At 40.9% G+C, this 21,703-nt stretch overlaps 1 protein-coding gene and 1 non-coding gene across 2 annotated transcripts; one reads left to right on the forward strand and one right to left on the reverse strand.

The window, feature by feature from the left end:
* Positions 1-766: 766 nt before the first annotated feature.
* LOC117612296 lies at positions 767-873 on the forward strand. Its single transcript, XR_004583337.1, has one exon. It is a non-coding gene; the product is annotated as a small nucleolar RNA R71 (small nucleolar RNA).
* An 11,802-nt stretch (positions 874-12,675) lies between these two features.
* On the reverse strand, positions 12,676-13,125 carry LOC117638322. The gene is made up of 2 exons (XM_034373456.1): positions 12,818-13,125; positions 12,676-12,760 (listed from the first exon to the last, which is right to left on the reverse strand). The coding sequence occupies exons 1-2, from the start codon at positions 13,123-13,125 to the stop codon at positions 12,676-12,678; spliced, it is 393 nt and encodes a 130-aa protein (XP_034229347.1).
* Between the last annotated feature and the right edge of the window lie 8,578 nt (positions 13,126-21,703).

Raw genomic sequence — 21,703 nt, forward strand, 5'->3', positions numbered from 1 at the left:
TCTTGATAAAGATACGATAATAGCTAAAGTGGATGGAGTTTTCTCTCACCGAGAGAGCCGGGTGGTCAGAGCTGTGTGTGGTGGCACTTAGTTGTGTGGGAGAGAGAGGAGAGAGAGTATCTGCAAGAAAAGGGTTTTTCGGCTGAGAAAGCGTTATCTTGAATATCTTGTGTAGCCATGTATTTATAAGCTCCTTATCTGCTAGGGTTTGAAGAATAATCCTTTTTGGTTAGGATTATTCTTACCCATAAATAAGAGCTTGGAATTAATCAAAGAGATTTGATGGAAATCTCATCCTTGATTTGGGGAGATATTCCCATCTTAAATCAAAGATAATTGTCCTAATTAAATAGGATTTAATTAGGGTGATCAATTGACCTAAGGAATATTCCTTTTCTACGTGTCGCCCATCTATTGGTTGTAGAAATATGTGTTCCCATAATTGCTATGATGATGTCATGCACAAAATTCACAACTTATATTAGTAGGCTGAATAACATTAACATTTAATGTACCAAGTTGTTTAGAAAGAGTAGAAATTTGTACAGTTAACGTAGATATTGTGTCAATCTCATGAATTCCAGCTTTCTTTTGTGTTGATCTCTCACTAGACCGTTGATAGTTATTAGACGCCATCTCTTCCAACAAGTTATGAGCCTCATTTCTATTTTTTTCCATCAAAACTCCTCCAGCTGCAGCATCAATCATTGTTTTGCTCGTACTATTCAAACCATTGTAGAATGATTGAATTTGCATGCAAGTAGGTAGCGCATGATGTGGGCACTTCCTTAGCATATCTTTATATATGTCACATGCTTCATAAAAAGGCTCCATGTCATTTTGAGCAAAGGAAATAATGTCATTCCTAAGTTTAGCGGTCTTTGCAAGAGGAAAGAATTTAGCCAAAAATTTCTTAGCTAAGTCGTCCCATGTAGTAATAGAATTAGGTGGTTGAGAAGTCAACCATGCCTTTACTTTATTCTTTAATGAGAAAGGAAAAAGCCCTAAGCAAACAACATCATTAGTAGCTCCATTGCACTTAAATGTATCACATATCTCCAAGAAGGTAGATATATGGCTATTAGGATGTGTTGAGACCCAAAAAATTCACGGTTGGGCCCGAATAAATTATTGGCCCAAAGCGACACTCTATTAAGAAAAGACGTAAAGAGAAGTGCACAAAAATCCACCACATGCAAGTTACAGTTCACATGCCACGCTAAATTTCAATTTGGTTACAGTTCAAGGCCTAGGAAGAACAGGAGCATATGAAAACGGGGGTGGAGTGGAAACCTAACATGCTTTAAGTGGGCCGGCGAGAGAATTAAGGAATCCCGAGGGATACCGGTTACGGTGTACATATTTGACCCCAAAGGCAAAGGATCAATCCCCACGTTATCGGGAACGCATCCTTTAGTGCGAGCCTTAAGTATCTCGTAGTTCGGTGGGACACCATCGGATTTGGGCCAAATCTCGTGGTTCGACATGAAAATAGCAAAGATGAAAATATTACTTACTACGCAGGGGCAAGAACAAGAACCCTTCGGCGGAGTTCTCAAATGCACAGAACACTTTCTTCTTCCTTCGCGCCTAGAGCTTATATGTGAAGAATAAAAGCAAAGTGTAGACGGTTTTGCAGGTGAGTGCATCTCTATCGGTCAGCCTTTTTATAACAGGGGAAAAATTGGGAAAGTAATTCGCAGAAGTCACGGGAAGAGGTTTTTCAAAAGCAAAGATAAAGTTCGCACGGACGGCGTGGAGAAGGATTTCTTTCAAGAAGAAATACTCCACAGGTTCTTGACTAAAGTCCACACGCTTCCTTGGTTGAAAGAGAACTCCGAACTTTGTTCCCGAGGTCGAACGATGGAAGAGGGGTGAGTACCTGCAAAAGTCACTCCGACGCTCAAGTCAGTATTTGTGGAGCGTACTCGTAGTGTTTAATTCGATTTTTGTCCTCGACTTGGCTGGAGGTCTAGCCGGGTTTTTATAGCGTTTCGAGTTCTTGGGTTTGGCCATGCTTTCCTAGCCTTGCGCATCCCGTCCCTCACTTCATGGTAGTGGGATTAGATGAGTTGTAGTGGGATCAGATGAGTGATTTGCGTCTCTCTCGCTCCACACTTCTCTAGTGGGAGGGAAGCTCGATCATCCCACGTCGTTTGGTTGTGGCATATGGGTTAAGCCACGACAAATGAGATTTGGTCCCCACAATTACGCTGTCTTTGGCATACTTTTTCCAACTTGTCACCTTCTTGACATTTTCCCTCCTGTTGCTTTTTGTGCTCCCTTTGCTTTATATCCTCTCCTCTTTGTGATGCAGCCAAATAATAACAAATGATAACTTCGAACAAACTTGAACTCCGTTCTAAAAATACCCGGATTATAAGTAAAAGATGAGAGGAGAGACACTCCCCCAACCATTTAGGATCTTTTGACTTCTATCAATAGCCGCATAACATGTACACAAGTGGTCATATGCTAATCTAAACAGATCTCGATGTGACATGTATACTCCCATTTCATGTGATAAGTGATTGATTAAGAAATGTGATATGTATAACATTCCTCTTTTATATAATAGTGCCCAAGTTGTCCATAACTGTTCCTAATTTTTTTGACTGGTCTTGGGTACGGCTTTTGGTACCTATTTGAATTAAGGGATATGGTTACCATGATCCATACTTACAAGCTAGCCATCAATGGAAAGGATACTTACAAGGGATATGGTTCAACTCAAATGTTTTCTTTTTGTCTGACAACTCTAATGTATGTGGAAGTGGCTGACTTTAGTGGGTCAACGGGCTTGAGTTAGAGATCCATTATTAGTAGATTCCATGACTTGAGTAGGTCAATAGGCTCCAGATGATAAAATAAAATAAAATTTAAAGAGATGATGTGAGTCATGATAACAGTCTATGTCATATGTCACATCAATTGGTATGTAAAAGTTGATACACAAGTTGGTGCCTATAGTATTATTAATATTTAAAACTTAAATGTTAAAAATAATTCCTATATTGGTACCAATCAATTTAGTCTCATGTTGTAAATATGGCAAACGTTCTAATTCCGTTTAAACTTAAATATGGTAGAATTGGAATAGCCCTCCTTGATTGTTGCTGGCTTGACAGAGTCATACAATCATAATTTTGTGATATCTGCTACATTCCACAAATAGAAATTAAAATATTAAAGATACACACTAAATATTTCTGCCATGACGTGGGGGACGGGATGCGCAAGGCCAGGAAAGCATGGCCAAACCCAAGAACTCAAAACGCTATAAAAACCCGGCTAGACCTCCAGCCAAGCCGAGGACAAAAATCAAATTAAACATTACGAGTACGCTGCATAAATACTGACTTGAGCGTCGGAGTGACTTTTGCAGGTACTCACCCCTTTTCCATCGTTTGACCTCGGGAACAAAGTCCGGAGTTCACTTTCGACCAAGGAAGCTTGCGGACTTCAGTCAAGAACCTGTGGAGGTATTTCTTCTTGAAAGAAATCCTGCTCCAACAGTTGGCGCCGTCCGTGAGAACTTTATCTTTGCTTTTGAAAAACCTCTTCCCGTGGCTTCTACGAATTACTTTCCCAATTTTTTCCCTGTTATAAAAAGGCTGACCGATAGAGATGCACTCACTTGCAAAACCGTCTACACTTTGCTTTCGTTCTTCACTATAAGCTCTAGGCGCGAAGGGAGAGGCAAGTGCTCTGTGCGTTTGAGAACTCCGCCAAATGGTTCTTGTTCTTGCCCCTACGTAGTAAGTAATGTTTTCATCTTTGCTATTTTCATGTCGAACCACGAGATTTGGCCCAAATCCGGTGGTGTCCCACCGAACTACGAGATACTTAAGGCTCGCACTAAAGGATGCGTTCCCGATAACGTGGGGATTGATCCTTTGCCTTTGGGGTCAAATATGTACACCAGTGTCGGTATCCCTTGGGGTTCCTTAATTCTCTCGCCAGCCCACTTAGAACATGTTAGGTTTCCACTCCACCCTTTTTTTCATATGCTCCTGTTCTTCCTAGGCCTTCACCCCATGCAGCTAAACCCGAATTCTTACCTTCTCATATCTGGGTTTCTAGCCGTTGGTTTGAAATGGGGTATGTCCCTTAGCTTTAAGGATTTCATTTACCTTTACGACTTGGCTTGTGTTAGGGGGGAAAGTCACTACTTTTTTACGTCCGGGTCTGGCAAAAAGGTATTTACTTGTAAGCCCATTTCCACCAAGTACTGGAAAAACCAACCTCTCTTAATCACTGGGGAGTAGGCGGCGCTTGAGATGTCTAACATGCCTATCCCATTGGAGTTTGGCCAAAAACTTGGTATACATATTTATGTATTTGAAATACAGCTTACTGTGTTTTTGCAGGTCTAACTAACCTCTTTTTTGCAGTACTTCCGTCGGACAAAAGGTGTCTCCTTTCTGAGGACCGGATCGCTTGGTTGGAGAGGAACTTAGCTGGTCGGGGGTGGGATATCACACGCTTTCTCGACCCTGCTACTCTCATCCGTCTCTCCACTGCTCGTCGTTCGGCGACTTACCTCCCATTCAGTTTAGCTGATCCAAGCGTGCGTGGAATAAACTTGTTCAAAGACATTTGCTCCGTCGACGTTGATCTTTGTTGCACTGAGGATTCAGCGTCTTGTATCCAGGCCAACTTTCAAGAAAGGGAGGTTGAGTTAGCTCAACACAGCAACTTCGAGGACTGCGTATCCGGATCTGAGTTTGATCAGTCAGATATGTCAGCGCCACGTTCATTGTCGGTCCCGGGCCGTAGGGAAAGGAGATCAGGAAAAGAGCCCGAGCTCTCTGGGTCTGCGAAGAAATCTTTCCATGCTTCACAGGCCATCTTGGGTTTGGGCTTACCTAATATATCTGCTTTGAGTACTCCGTCCCGTCCTCAGCAAGTCCCTCATGCCCCCAGTCCCGCAAGCTCATTAGACGAGAACGATTTCACGACCATGACTGATGAACAGATGTGGGGTTACCAATCACAGTGCTTGAATGCGGTACGTTTGGGATTTGTGCTAGTGTCATCCAATTGCAATGCCTTATCATAGTTGCCTGTTTAATGCTCACTTTTTACTTCTCGCAGATGGTTGGTCTTCGCAATGCGCAAATGGCGAGGTTTCAGGCTTTGAACCGTGAAATATGCAAAAAAACGGCAACCCTTGAACTTAGCGGGAATCGCATCAAGGAATGTGAGACTGAGCTTGAACAGCAATGGGACGAACTACGAACCTGAGAAGCGGCCAAAGAATTGTACGGATGGAGGTTGACCACCTTAAGCAAGAACTGGTGGATGCTGCACGTAATAGGGACGAGGAGTATCAAGTCAACACCAAGCAGATCAGGGTCGAGATGGCCAGGCAATTCCGATAAGGTTGGGTTCAAGGTCAACAACCCTCTAAGCACAGGTTTGTGGTGGGCCCAGATGACTATGATGATGAGTTGAAATTTGACCCTGCTGGCTACGAACTTTTTTAGGGTATGCATCCTGATGATCGTCCTCTGAAGGGTTACATCCCTCATCACAGGGTCCCACCAGCAACCCTTCATAGGCCAACCCATTCTGGGTCAGTTGGGACTGTTGTCCCTAGCTCTAATGTTGCATCGTCTATTGCCAGTACAGGGCCCGTCCTTGGATTTTCGGGCTTCTCTTCACTTGCTGGATTTTCCGCTTGTGCTGGGCCTACCTCGGAGGCCACTCTTAACCTATTTGATGATGCGCCCTAGGTTGCTTTTGCTTCGTTCATTACTTATTGTATTTTTCTTTCGGCTTTGTCTTTGCTGTCTTTGTTTTGATGTACTCAGTTATCTTGGGTTCTTTCCCAGACTTCCTGGCTGACTTTATCAGAGTTTATAAGTTTTCCACTTAATTTGAATTTGAACTCTGACGTAAGTACCTAAGGCTTAAGGGTCTTGTTTTGTTTGTTTGTTTTTTTGTTTTTAAACTTGGCCAAGATCCTCTCAGGATGAATCGCCAATTTCAAATTTAAAAAGCAAGGATTGGATATCCTATCGCCTCCGCATGGCTCATAGACGCAAGCTAAAACTCCACTTCCGCCTTTGCGCAGATATTCCAAAGAAAGGGGATTCTTCGAGGAGGAGGGCTTCACCTCTGTCAATGAGGGAGTCCTCTCAGTGAGATTCCAAGAGCCCTAACGGAATCATTGAGATATGTTCTCAAGATTCTTCTGCCGACTCTCCGGTGAATACTTCAGATTACTTGGCGGTCCCTGATTCACTTCGTGGGTCTAGGTCTCGATCTGGTGATGCTAGACGTGGAGGGAAGGCTACGATGAGAAGCAGTACCCCAAGGGCACGAGATGAAGCCAGTCCTCTAGTGTTCCTCGCTGCTCTGCCACTTCGACCATAACATGCTGCTGATGGAACGCGACCTACTCAAGGAGGATCTGGCATGTGTTGGTGCCTAAGTGACTCGCCTCCGGAGTGAGCTTGCTGATGCAGATCGGGCCGTGTCCGCTGCCCATTCTGATGGCATACGAGGCGGATTTAGACAGGGTATCCGCCACTTCAGTACCAAGGCCAAAATGGTTTATCCCTACGTGGATTGGGATCGTCTCCCCTTGCCGTCAGACTAGCTCGTGCTACTTACGGGTCGTACCTGTAGAATCCGTAGTTTTATGTATTCTCCAGCTTTGAATAATTCGGAGGCCTTCCTCCAAAAAACATGAAATGTTTTTTTTTTCTTTTAATCATGAGGTCTTCATGTAAGAACCCAAAACAAAATATCAAAAAGAAAGAAAATATCTAAAAAGGTAAGGAAAATATCTTTTAGCGAAATGACCAAATTGCCCTCGCATATTTTAATGGGGGAAAATTTGACTTTTTAATCGGAAAAGAATTTGGGAATTTCGCCTACGCCATTGCGTAGAGCGCGGCGAAAGGAGTTCGTAGACACGGAGTAGACCCGAATCGAAGCCGTAACGAAGAAGTTATGGTCTAAAAATCGCGATGGGCAAAATGGTAATTTGGTCAAAAAGTCAGATATTTATATCACTCTCTCTCCTCTCCCCCGTCAGCTCTCTCTCTCTCCTCCCGCAGCCAAACCGCCCGCGACCTCCACCCATTCAACTCGTCGCCACGGCCACCATACTTGGAACCGATCTCCACCGTGGGTACCGTTGGAACCATGACTCGACCGCCGTTCTTTTCCGACCAACACCAGCCTCGGGGGTGCCGGAATCGGGCCGGAAAACCCTGATTTCCGACGATGGTTCGTCCGAATGCCACCCGAACTTCCAGCTCAGATTTCTCCTCCGTTTCTCCACCAAATCGATCGAGTAAGGTATGGTTTTTGACCTATTTTTCGTGCTCTAGCTGTTGGGTATATGGGCTTCGATCGATTTTAGCGTTAAGGGGTTCGATTTACGACTTGAAGTTTGGCCGAAACTTCGGCCGCTCGAAACTACCATTTCCGGTCACTTTTTGGGGGTGGTCCAAGAACAAAAGTGACTCCAAATGGGGTGTTTTACCTAGGGTAGGAGTTTGGAGTCTTGGTTCCGAGATTTTTCGGCCACCCGGTATCGCTTTGGACACCCAAAGCTGCCCGCGCGTGCTGGAGCGCGTGGGCGAGGGTACTGATATAATTCTGTACAGATTTGTGACCCTCGTGTCGTCACGAGCGTGTGGGATTTCGCGGATCTCGATTCGGAGTCCGTTTGAGCCCCGAACGGATTTTCCATATCGCGCGATCCGTGAGTGCTGTGTCGTTAAATAGTCGGATCGAGCTGAATTTTGGATATGTCGGTCTATGTGATTTCAGGATCACGTAGGATTCGACGGATTGCGAATCGGAGTCCCGGATACTCCGAAATCGCGAACCCTGGGGTTAGGGTTTGAGTTTTAAGCGATAACGCGATTTTGGCCAATCCGACCGTCCGATTCGGACCAAATTTGCAGAACATGGTTCCCGTTGTGTGAGAAACCTTCAGGGAAATCCAGATTTGCCATCGGAGATTGTGGACCCAACGGGTCCCGGGTCGGCCGATCTGACAGTTATCGCTTAGCTGAGTATTGGACCTCCCAAAACTGGTCCAACTGTCCGAAAAGGCTAATGTGGGCATAGGAGTATTTTTGTAAATTGAAAAGCACGTATTTCTAGGAGCCGGGGGCAGGGTGTTTAGTTGAAATTCGTTTTATTTCAGCAGTTTATTAATTTAATCTTTTCGGGGTAATCAGGCACCAGGAGCCCGACAGGATTTTAAAAGGAGACCTCTGAGGGATCGAAGTAGCTCGGACCATCTGTGAGTGGACCTTCTTTCATAAATCAGATTTCATGAATGAATTGATGTGCTTTTATATGAATTGATGTGCTTTTATATAAAATAGATTTTATAAATGATTTTATCTACATGAGTTTTATAAATGAGTTTATTTGAGTAAGTTTCTTCATTCAGTCTTTGAGTAAGTTTTAATACGATTTTGAATATGAGCAGTACAGTAATAATGCTATAAGTCGGTGCTGCTTATTTACCAGTTACAGAAACAGAGTTTGAGTTTTGAATCAGTTAAGACCGCAGCACGACTTGAGTTTTACAGTTATTATTCAGATATTTCTTTTTAAAAGGACATTATTTTAAAACCACCTCGCACCCGTTTTTCTTTATGGTGATTACCCAGAGTCGGACCGATGTCTACGGACATCCAGTCTGATTATAGTTCAGTCAGTGCACTTGACTTGCCTCACGAGTTTCGGGGACGCTCGGACCGTGAGTGCCAGGATTTGCGGCTCGGCAGACTTGGTGTCCCGAGACCTGCCAGGATTGCGGCTCGGCTGACTTTATGTCCCCGAGACCTGCCAGGATTGCGGATCAGGCTGACTACGGTCCCCTGCATCCTGCCAGAGCGACTCGAGTTGACTTGGTGTCATCGAGGAATCTGCCGGCGGGACAGGCTGATCATAGTCCCCTGATTTCGCCAGTTTGCGGCTCGGGTAAGTCTGTGTGACGCCCGAGACCTGCCAGGGAATTGACGGAAATGACAGGGGTACATACTGGTGGTATTTTCAAAGGATTCTGAGTTTCTTTATTAAATGTTGATTTTCAGCTATTATAAATCAGTTTTTCTGATTTTTCGGACATAGATCCCTTTATATTTATTCAGTTATGAAAGGTCTGAGTACAGAGTTTTTATACGCGTTTGATTTCAGTACTTTTATGAAAGTTTTGAATTCAGTGGTTTGTATGAAACTTTCAAGCTTGAATATGACTGATATAGAATGCCTTGAATTGACTATGCGTGATATAAAAAGTAAGTATTCAGTTTTATTTAGCTAAATTTCTTTTACAATGGGGGATATTATGTTTATGAGAATCATTTTGAAGAACATTATTTTATGGTCCACTCACATTTTCAACCTGTTTTTCGCCCCCAGGCCGTAGAAGTACGCGGGATCCACCACCGGGCCAATCATAGTTTCTGCGCCAAGGTAAAGTTTTGCAGAAAATCCTTGCAACCTTGAAAACCCTAGAAAATGCTCTGATATCATGTTGAACATAAGGAATTGAGGTTGGAATCTGTTTGTTGACTTAGTCTGGCTGTTGGTAGGGTTTCTGAGATTGTTTGACAGGTGAAAATTTTGGGATTGATCAAAATACAGAGGAGACTCTGCCGAATTTTCGGCAGAAGTCTAAGGAAATTTAAAGAGAAATTGAAGTAAGAAGGGTAAAAAGGTCATTTGTGCCCGACATTCGCCAGGTGTCGGACACGCACAGGACTTGGCTCGAATTCCAAAGTGGAAATTGGGTCGGGTCCTGTCAATTTGGTATCAGAGCATAGGTTTTATTTCCTGTAGACTTCGCACTTTGTGCATCCTCGTTCTCTTCTCAAGTTGGGCCCAAATGGTGGTGGTATCCGTAGGAAAATCAGATAGTTTTCTAAGAGGTTTGTAAAGAGCCGTATCTATTGTACCTAGTAGGCAAGGAAATCCTAACACTCAGTAGACCCTGGAGATGTTAGCCCAGGTTATAGTCAGCCAGAGATCCATCCGCGAGATGGGTGGATCAAGTAAACAAGAGTAAGAGCTATAAATTGGAATAATAATGGTATCTAGCAGTAAAAGAGGATTGAGTTGAAGGAGTATAGCAGGTCATAGGAAATCCTGGTTGTTTCACAGGAGAATAAAGTTTTGGGTAAGATGTGATTAAGAAGTGATGTTAAAATCCTTTGACCCGTACGAAGTAAACATTTTGGGAACAAAATATGATAGTCAACCTTATTCATGAGTCTACAAAAGGTGTGAACACAGGAGTTTTGCAGCAGGATAGAGGATAACGGTTGAAACCGAATACAAGAAAAAGGTTTCACGTACTATTTCTAGTAATAAACAATAGGAAGTAAGAGGTAGTATCTGGTTATGATAAAGTTAAAAAGCCTCCATCCCAGGTATTGTAATTAGTTGGTGGTGATGTTTGTCCCAGCCAGATAAGGGGCAGACTATGGGGTGCACTCTGTACACAGTATTGGGAAGGAGATAATCTTACTCAGGAAGAGATCAAGAGAGATACTACAGTGGTGATTACAGTTTTCCATCATCGAACGGCCGCAGGCTTGGTGGCCATTGAATTGGAGCTAGTGTTAGTATAGAAACCAGCTAGGATGGTAATATTGTAAATGGTTTTAAGGCTGGTGTAGCCAAAAGTATGGAGAGACATAACGAACTACAGTTTCAGAATGAGTTAAGTAAAAAGATGGTGGTTTGAGGATATGCCTTAAGTGACAATTATTGGATTTCCTTGAATTAGATGTTTCCAATAGATGCCTTACTCGAGACATAGTATGGAGCACCCAAGTACGAAAAAAGAATGCTAAGTAAGGTTTATTGAAATCTGGAAGTATTGTAATCCAGGATTGACAAGGAGATAGGCAAATATTGGAAGAAGGATCTTCAGATAAGTATTCTCGATAGTTATCACCTGAGGAAGGTGAAATGAGATTTAAGGAAGTCAGGGAGCCAAATCCTAGCTAGATTGGACCCAATAAGATTACAGAACGTGTAGAAAACAAGCAGTCCAGATTTTTTTGAAGAGAAAGTAATTAGCTTTCAGTGAGATGTGCAGTGTAGTAACCCGAGTAGCCAATGCAGGAGCAGTTCTTCTCCCCTCCTGGAAGGACAGAGATGCAAATTTCGAGGACGAAATTTGTATAAGGGGGGTAGATTGTAAGAACCCAAAACCAAATATCAAAAAGAAAGAAAATATCTAAAAAGGTAAGGAAAATATCTTTTAGCGAAATGACCAAATTGCCCTCGCATATTTTAATGGGGGAAAATTTGACTTTTTAATCGGGAAAGAATTTGGGAATTTCGCCTACGCCATTGCGTAATCTCCGATCACTTCTTTATGAGCGATTTCCAATCGCGTCCTTGTGCACGATCTTCAACCGCTTCTTCATGCGTGGTCTTCGGCCACGTGTTAACTGCTATCTTCCATCGTACTTTTTGTTTTTTGTTTTTTGTTTTTTTTGTCATGCATCTTATATGCCCATGGAGTAGTATATTCATTTTCTTATTCACAAGGTCTTCGACCACGTGCGTTCGAGTAGTGCTAATTTAAACAGACATGGCCTTCGACCAAACAGTTCGAATGTAAAGAAAATACGTGTTCCATTAAGCGTTCATCGAACGATGGACAATTTAGGGAAAAATCGCAAATAACAGAAAGATGAAAACGACAAAGAACTGAAAAAAGCTTAAATGAAATACTTTCTCATATGAATTGCATTCCAAGGGCGAGGTACATATTGACCGCTCTCGATATGCCTCAGCATATAGGCCCCTTTTCCATAAACCTCCGTTACCTTGTACGGTCCTTCCCATGTTCGTCTGAATTTTCCTGTGTTTAGGTCCTTAGTATTCTCCATGACCTTTCTGAGTACCTACTCGCCTATTTTGAATTTCCTATGTCGTACTCGTTGTTGAAGTAATTGGCTGCCTGGTTCTGGTAGTTGGCAAGTCGTAACGCTGCAGCTTCTCGCTGTTCTTCAAGCATGTCAAGGTTGTGAGCTAATTATTGTTCATTATTATTACTTTCTACCACCAATGTCCTGATTGTGGGTAGTCCAATTTCTTTGGGGATGACAGCTTCAGTTCCATATGCCAAGGAAAAAGGGCTTTTGCCGGTTTGTTTCCGTTTGGTAGTGCGGTATGCCCATAATACGTTTGGTAGTTCCTCCAACCATTTGCCTTTGCGCTGTTCAAGTCTTCTCTTCAAGCAATCGAAGATCGTACGATTAGTTTTCTCGGTTTGTCAGTTTCCTTGAGGATAACTCCGGGACCAGAACTGTTGAATGATCCCTTTTTCCTTACAGTAACTTCTGAATTTACGGTTATCGAACTGAGTTCGTTGTCCATCACAATGGCCCTTGGTATCCCAAAACGACAAATTATATTCTGCCATACGAATCTTACCACAGGGTTACTGTCTTGTAAGCCTTGGCCTCCACCCATTTGGTGAAGTAGTCAGTGGCCAAAAGGACGAACTTTTTGCCCCTCACTACGGTGGAAAGTGGTCCCATGATGTCCATCCCTCAGCGGGCGAATGGCCAAGGACCTATAACAGGGTTAAGTTCCTCGGCTGGTTGTCTGATAAGGGGTGCATTCCTTTGACATTTGTCGCATTTTCGTGAAAATTGTTCCGCGCTTTGTGGGCTAAGTTCCTCCCACCCGTGTGGTTCCCACATGTCCCTTGGTGTATTCTTTTAGCGCCCATTCGACTTCACGTGGATCGAGGCATCTGAGATATGGCCCCGAAAAAGACTTACAAAAAAGTGTATCATCTATTATGGCATACCTTGCAGCCTTTATTCGTAATTTCCATGCCTCGATCGGGTCATTGGGTTGGGTTCCCTTTGTGAGATAGTTCATGATTGGAGTCATCCACGTTTCTTCTTCGGCATCAATCTGCATAACTCCAGAACCAGTTGGTATATTGGGGCTCGATAAGAGTTCCACCGAAGAGACCCTCATGTCTTCCACCGATGTTGATGCGGCGTGGGCCAAGCAATCTGCCTGAACATTCATTTCTCTTGGTATCCGGTCGAACTTTATTTTTTCGAACTTGCTGGCTAAATCCTTTACCAACCGTTGATATGCCCCCATTCGTTCATCCTTAGTCGGGTATTCATCAGTTATCTTGCTGACTATGAGGCGAGAGTCGCTATGGACAACTAAGCGTCCCACCTTCAGTGTCCTTGCTAGTTGGAGTCCTAACACTAGGGCTTCGTATTCCGCCAAGTTATTTGAAGCGGGGAAGTCTAATCGGACGGAATACTCCAGGTCTACTCCCTTAGGCGACGAGAGGATCAATTCCTACTCCTGCTCCTGCTTGATTAGATGATCCGTCTACATACAATTCCCATTGGGCCTTGCCCAGGTTTGTTGCTTCCTCGACTTCATCGTGATCTTCCTGTTGTTTGTCAGGTGGATAGCATTCTACTAAGAAATCGACAATTACCTTACCCTTCTGGGCTGTCCGAGGTTGATACCTAATGTCGAATGCTCTGAGCTCGATGGCCCACTTTGTAACTCTTCCTGAGAGGTCAGGCTTTGACATGAACTCTCTGATTGATTGGGTCGTCAATACTATGATTGCTTCGTCTCCACCTTTTGATCCGATGGAGGCTTTGGGATCGCAATGGTGGAAGTGGCTCGTTTTGACTGGGTGAGCTCTTCTCCTTTTAGTCTGATGATTCCATCCGTTCAGGCTATTACTTCCCTCATATCCACTGGTGGGGTCTTCACTAGAGACCTGTGCATCTTTGTTCCAGGTATGACCCCCTCGCAAAATGCCAATGGCAGTATGAGAATCGCACTCCTCAAGAGTAGAAATTTCCTCCGTAAAACGCCTCAAGTAGTCTTTAAGGCTTTCTCCAGTACTTTGCTTTGTGCTAAATAGGATCGTAACATCTTTTCTCCTTTTTTGATTGCAAATGTACAAAGATATGAACATTTCACAGAGTTGGATGAAACCGCCAATAGACCTTGGTTTCAGCTGTCTAAACCAGATCAGGGCCGATCCTAACAAGCTTGAGGGGAACAGCTTATATAATAGGGCCTCGTCATCTCTTTCGAGCACCATTTGTTGTTGGAAATTGTAGATATGCTCAATGGGATCGGTAGTGCCCTCGAACAGCTTAAACTTGGGTTGGGTGAACTTAACTGGCTTCTTGGATTTCAGGATGTCTTCCGTGAATGGCGACTTGCAAATTCCTTTCGCTGCCTCCAAAGCTAGTTCTGCTGGTGTTTGCGGCTTGTACCCTCTGACAATCTTCTAGATCTGATTGCGCAAATCAGTGTTCTTCACCTTCTTCGCCATTTCATGCAAGTCACGATCTTTGTCTTGATCTTCTGCCATAGTCTTGTCCCGGACGTTGGAGTGTGTGCTGCTAGAGGAGTCTCCCTCAGAGATCTCATGTCTCTGCTTCCTCTTGCCCTCTTTTGGGCCTTCATGGGTGTTCTGCGCCTTCTCTAGAGTTTTCTCCTCTACCTTTCTCGTTTCATGTAGCTCTTTCATGATTTCCCTCAATTGGATAACAGCAAGGCCTCCTGGGAGTTGGACCTTACGCTTCTGGGTCGAGGAGTGGACGTCGCATTCCCCGGGATGGAAGTGTTTTGAGTTCCCTATGTAGGTTCAGTCATATTTATGATCAACTTTGCAAGATTCCCACAGACTGCACCAAGTGTTGGAGCAGGATTTCTTTCAAGAAGAAATCCCTCCACAGGTTCTTGACTGAAGTCCGCACGCTTCCTTGGTCGAAAGAGAACTCCGGACTTTGTTCCTGAGGTCGAACGATGGAAGAGGGGTGAGTACCTGCAAAAGTCACTTCGACGCTCAAGTCAGTATTTATGCAGCGTACTCGTAGTGTTTAATTCAATTTTTTTCCTCGGCTTGGCTGGAGGTCTAGCTGGGTTTTTATAGCATTTCAAGTTCTTGGGTTTGGCCATGCTTTCCTAGCCTTCCGCATACTGTCCCCCACTTCATGGTAGTGGGATTAGATGAGTTGTAGTGGGATCAGATGAGTGATTTGCGTCTCCCTCGCTCTGCACTTCTCTAGTGGGAGGGAAGCTCGATCATCCCACTTCTTTTGGTTGTGGCATATGAGTTAAGCCACGACAAATGAGATTTGGTCCCCACAATTACGCTGTCTTTGGCATACTTTTTCCAACTTGTCACTTTCCTGACATTTGGTGGCAAGTAATAAACATACTAATTAATTAGAACGACAGTAGTAATAATAAGTGCAAACACAACCAGTATTGAAGTCATATCACATTCATATAAGTTGAATTCTTTGCTCCTAACAAAGTTAGACAAAATGTTAATTGACTCACATGTAGTCATCTAAATCTTTTTTTTAAAGGTAACGTAAGGAGATTCTTTTTTCACATTATGCGGCATTCAATATGTATGTGCTTACAATGATTTTAGATATATTTAGTTACATAGCCATTCTTAGCACTAGTGTTATAGATAAACATTATACCATTTAATTTTTAGGGTTATTTGTAGCAATGGTCCCTCAACTATACTCGGAGTTACATTTTGGTCACTCAACTCCAAAAATAGTTACAGAGGTCACTCAATTAGGTGTTGTGTTACACCATTAGTCCTTACCATTGGGCCTAGGTGCCGGAGTTCCATTTATATCAGCGATAGAACTCAGGCCTTTGCCTAATGCTTCTTATGGAACACAAATGCTGACTGATACCTTGGCACTTGCCGTGCGGTATGACACTGGTCCAACAACACTTAATTATACACTACATAGGTGAGTGCAAAATCTCCCTGTTCATGATCAATAGATTAACTAATAACTAATTACTGATGAAATATATATTTATCCTGATTGTCTACGTTTTGTCTATGTCTATGGTTTGGATGTCATGGATGAAAATACAATTCGGGTATACTATTTTAGAGACCATTGCAACAATTAAGCCCAAAATTATTAATGTTAATATATAAGAGTATTGTACCTGCAGCTAATATATGGTGTTGCAAATTTCCGTTGGCCACATGCCCACAAACAAGTGCCACAGTGCCACCTTCAACGCAATACCCAATTAGAGAAACCAAGTTCGTATGGTGAACTCTCATCAACAATCTCACATGTTTGAGTTGAAATTAGTCCCATATTGGAACACTAGAGTTCCTTGGAGGTCTTTATAAGACTTACTCTTGCAAATAGAGTAGTTTGGATTGGCCATGCAAGTGGCCCAATTGAGTGGCTTGTGGGTATGACATTTAGGTCAATGGTTAATATATATATATATATATATATATATATATTTATTTATTTAATTAATCAAAAGGTTAGCCTTGGGCCTTAGGGCTCTTGGGCTCTGTGATTTAAATTAAACCCGATTAGTTAATTAATTATTTGAATTATTTTTAAATAATGTTTTGAGTTTGTCCTATAAATTCGCAAAGAACATTCATATCATCATTCTTGTATAGCCGCATAGATAAACCCAAAAATTTCGCTAGAAATGAAAGCCCTAGTGCTAGGATTTTGATTTAGAAAGTTGTATCGTAGTGGAGCAAACGCAATATTTAATTTCATTATTCTATTTGTTGTTTAAAATATATATTACTAATTAAACTAATTAAAAAGGTTAACATATTACTTAATTACATATATTAAATTCAAGAAGTAGGCCAAAAAACAAAAGATAAACTAATTATATATTTTTTAATATTTTATTTTAAAAAAAAATTCCCAGATTAAATTTTCATTTAAAAAAGTATAGCCGCACGGCTATACTATTCATATATAAAAAAAGGGACGCGGCCAGGGCCTAGGTGCCACATGTCATAGTATTTCCCCAAATCAACCTGGAATTTTTAGGCTGTGGTTAAACCAGGAAAAGAGAAAAGCCATATCGGCTCCGTAGATGTTTGAAGGATGATAGTGTGGCAGCGATGGTGTTGAGGTAATATTGTTGTGGCGGGGGAGGGATTGTTAAACTGCTTAATGATTTAAATGAAAATAGTTTTAAAAAAAACTAAATTAACTAAATTAAAATTGATGATGTGGCACGTGACATGACAATCCATGTTGTATGCCATATCAGTTGGTAACCAAAAGTCGATATATAAGTTGGTGACCGTAGTGCTACTATTTAAATATATGATTTCTGAAAGGGTGTTGTGTAGAGTTTTTAATTTGTAATTCGAAACAAATTGAGGCAAATCATGCATATCATATCAAGTTCTGAAAATAGTAATTCAAAACACACTGAAGCATTTTGTCAAACATATTGTGCTCGAAAGACATAAAGTGAGACCTGACAATTTGAACCCAGGCAGGGGCAAACCAATGTGGTCACGGCCCTTCCCCCTCCCTAATTTTATATTTAAAATAGAAGTAATTACATTTTTAGTCACTAGGGTTATGATCGAATCTTTGATTTGTGCAAAATCATCTGCTTTCCAACCAAGAAATAAATAAAAAAATAAGAATACAATGTGTGCACATATTATCTGACAAAAAAAGAAGAAATAGTATTTCAATATTAATTGTGAGTAGGGATGATAAAAGACTAAAAGTAGGTTGGTGGGCAAAGCTAAACTTGAATCCAAGATTATGGAGCTCTTTGGTTCGAAATTTCCTCAGCATATATCTTCACGTCCAATCCAAGATTATGGAGGATTCCTCCAACCCATAAATCAACATGAATATACAAGAGCAGAGGCCATAGAAATCATCTGCTTTCTTCCACTGGAGAGGCCATAGAAAAAATACGAATAAAATGATTAGACATATTATCTAACAAAAAAAGGACTATAAAGTATTTCAATATTAATTATTCAAAATTTTAAAATGTAGTATTTTTACTTACTATATGTGCAAAGATATGTGTATAATGGATGAAGTTCACTTGCTATGACCAAAAATATATATATATATATATATATATATATATGAAGATGAAGTTTACTTGTATTATTAAATATACGTGCAAATTTTCTAACTAAATTTCAAAGGATTATCTGCACCACTAAGGAGATCCGCACGTTAATTTTTTGGAAAATGAAATTCTCAATTTATAGATTATGCGTCATATGAGAATGAATATGATTACCATTAACAAGTCCTTAACTTGGTTTTTCAATTTTTTTTTTCTTTTGATAGTAATTAGTTAATTGAAGGAAGTTAGAAAAGAAAAAAAGAAAAAAAGAAAAAAAGGTTGTTATGGAAGGAAGTTGAAGTTCCACCTCAAAACCAATTGACAATGGGGGAGTAGTCTAACTCTTTATAAACTCATGCTTAGTCTCTTAACTTTTCAATGTGAGACAAATACTCTCAACAATTATATAATATAATGAGCATTATGTGAACTTAAATTCAAAATTATGGAGTTCTTTGGTTCGACATTTCCTCAGCATCTTCGTGTCTGGGGTCGGACTAAACGTCCAATCCAATATTATGGAGAATTCCTCTTCCAACCCAGAAATCAACATGAACATATACGTGCATATGATATAATGGGAATCCTAGACCACTAAAAGTATCTACTTTCTTCGATTGGGTCATGAGCTATGACTATTGATCTTGGCCGAGTCAATACTCGTCCAAAAATCCAAGTAATTAAGAAATCGTGTAGAATGCAGCCCGGTCCTTTACACAAAATAGGGCAACACAGTCAATCCATAAAGCAACATCACATTCAAATCACAATTTCCACAATGTTCATAGTCTTGAGCTATGACTATTGATCTTGACTACCGTGTAGATTGTAGCTGGGTCCATTACACAATATAGGGAAAGACTTTTATGTCAACAAGTCAATCCATAAAGCAACATCACATCATATCACAATTTCCACAATGTTCATAGTCTCTCAATCTGACATATCAATATCCCATTGCCAAAAAAAAAAAAAAGTGTAGAGTTTGCTTCTTTTGGTTGTTAAATATTCAAAAATTCGAGTTTAATTGGGTTTAAATTGGAATTAGTTGAGAACTTGAGATATGGTTGAGTATAATTAGTCTAGTTGAACAATAAAAACCAATCAAGCCTTCTAAATCCAATTTCTAACATACGCCGACTCATTTCACAAAAATAAAAGGAAAAAAAAACACATAATTTTAGCAAGCGGCAACGGAAAGAAAAATATAAAGAATTCAAACTAATGTGCTAGCTATAGTAGGGTTAGGAACTAATGGTTTTCTTTTATAAGGAATTTTCCACCTTTGTTCTTGTAGTTTCAGCAGTTTGAGTTCTGTATTTTAGACTGAATTGAAAAAGTATTTAACTGACTTTATAGTGATAAAATTGACATAATCGTAAGATTTAGGTTTAAAAGTTGCTTTTTTAAGATCAAATATTATGTATAATCATGAAAGATATGATTCCTCACTATTCCATTTGTATGATTTGTATGATTTATTCAATTCAAAAAAGAAAAGAAAAGAAAGACCTTTAAGCCAACCATGAATCTCGTGGAGGCCTTTTTACAGGAACATCATTATTTTTGTTCTATCCCATTTTCCTGGTTACGACTACCAGATTAGATATTGGTAGAAGACTTCAAAGTCAAGCCATCAGCGACGACAAAGATTTAATCTCATCAAAGCTAAGTGGTGTCTATTAGTATGAAAATTGAATTGGCATTTCCTAGACTGTAGTATAGGTTGAAAATTAGTTTGTGAGGAATTGCTACTGGATGTTTTGGCACTACTCTTTCAATCTCATACCTTCGAGGCATGCCTTGACCATATGAGAAACTTGACAACAGGTAAATCATGACATATCATACATTCATGATAGGACTTATAGTTGAAGTTTTGTTCGAGTCTTTGTGATTGAAGTTAAAATATGAGCGGTTCCTAAGTGACGTGCACGATGCCTATCTTCCAATTACCTTGCTTTAGGAGTCAATTGGTTCTTCATAATAGTGGACGGTTGGTAACATCATTAAGAGTCCTTAATGAATCAGACTTTGTATTTCTATTGATTCAGAATTTATATTGTTAATCGGATAACTGTTTGGCCCTTGTGTAGCGTCTCATTGAGGAGATCATATTGCACCAGGTTCAAAGAGTCTTAGTTGAATTGGTCTTAGAGTTATAATTGTTTTGGAAGTGTAGTCTTGCAAGTTTCTCTCCTGTGAGAGAAACTTTCTTTGAATAAAAGGATGTTCATTTCTTTTCATTGGTAGCTTTTCAACGTATGAAATTGTTGGGGTATATTGAATCTATTTTGGAAAAGCTGATGTACTTAGTTTACTCGGTAAGTCATCAAGTGCTTCGGTTGCTTGGTGATTAATCGAATTCATTCATCATTCACATTGCATACATATGCATGTCGGTGTCTCATATGGTTAAGGACACCAAGACGTTTGGTGCGTTTATCCTCCAGTGAGCTTGAAGCAATCGTGACCAGTATTACATTCAATATAAGGAGTGTCGAAGATCATCCCATGACAGAAGCTAAGTTATGAAGAAGTCGGTAAACATTATCTAGAATGTGTCTAGGATAAGTGTGTGAGTACTTCTTGTAATCATCGTTCTATAGTGGATTTGTGTTGGACTGAGGAGTCCCGTGGATTTTCCCCAGAGGTGGGGTTTTACCACGTAAAATAATTCTCTGCGTGTTCTTTTATTTTAAGCTTTGCACATCTCAGGATTGATAACTCATATCAATCTTGCTTCAAAGGTTGATCATTATTTATTGCAAAAAATTCGAATTAGCTTGTTTAACATTCTCCAGGCATATATAGATATCCTACAGGTATTTTCAATTGGCATCAGAGCAGGTTGCTGGACATACTCAGTAAGATCTAATATACCTTAGGATGGATCGTGCCTCGGGCTCAATTGCACATCCACCATATTTTGATGGCAACAACTATGGCGCTTGGAAGGCCAAAATGAAGTCGTTTCTTTGGTCCTTAGATGAACGTGTATGGAGTACAGTGGTTCATGGATTTCCTAAACCCACAAAGAAGATCGGAAAAGGAGATGAAGAAACCACAATCCTCAAAGCTAGAGAGGAGTGGACCACTGCAGAAGTCACACACAGCACTAATAATCAAAAGGGGTTAAATGCTTTATTTACTGCTGTCTCTTCAGATCAATTTGAATATATATCTGGTTGTGATACTTCTAAGGAAGCTTGGGATATTTTGCAGGTTACCCATGAAGGAACAGATACTGTCAAGGGAGCCAAGCTTCAAATGCATACTTTACAGTTTGAGACACTCATGATGGATGAGAATGAAACTTTTTCTGAATTTTATGCTAAACTGTGTGTAATTGTGAATGCTTGTTCAAGTTTAGGTGAAAAAAATTCCAGAAGACAGGGTTGTGAAAAAGATTTTGAGATCCTTGCCTCAACGATTTCAACCAAAGATCACGGCTATTGAAGAGATCCGTGACTTGAACACCTTGAAAGTTCAAGAACTCATAGGGTCCATACAAACCTATGAGATGAAACATCTAGCCCCTAAAAAGAGCAAAAATGTTGCTTTCAAGGTTGTGAATGAAGAAGATGATGGGCATTCAAATGAAGATTGCAGTGATGAGGAATTAACGATTCTCACAAGACGATTCATGAACTTTCTCAAGAATCAGGATCCAAGGAGTCGAGATTCAAAAGGTATAAATTCTAAAAATAGGTTTGTTAACTATACTGATGGTGGGTCTAAATTTCGCATGTCAAATGAATGAAAG

This window comes from Prunus dulcis, chromosome 8, assembly GCF_902201215.1.
Source record: "Prunus dulcis chromosome 8, ALMONDv2, whole genome shotgun sequence".
Classification (NCBI taxonomy): Eukaryota; Viridiplantae; Streptophyta; class Magnoliopsida; order Rosales; family Rosaceae; genus Prunus; species Prunus dulcis.

What these genes read in the sequence shown, in the direction of transcription:
- LOC117638322 (XM_034373456.1), bottom strand. Translation starts at nt 13,125, where the DNA reads ATGGGGGCATATCAACGGTTGGTAAAGGATTTAGCCAGCAAGTTCGAA. An exon ending in TTACGAATAAAGGCTGCAAG is followed by an intron (nt 12,761 to 12,817) that starts GTATGCCATAAT and finishes GCCATATCTCAG; the next exon opens with ATGCCTCGATCCACGTGAAG.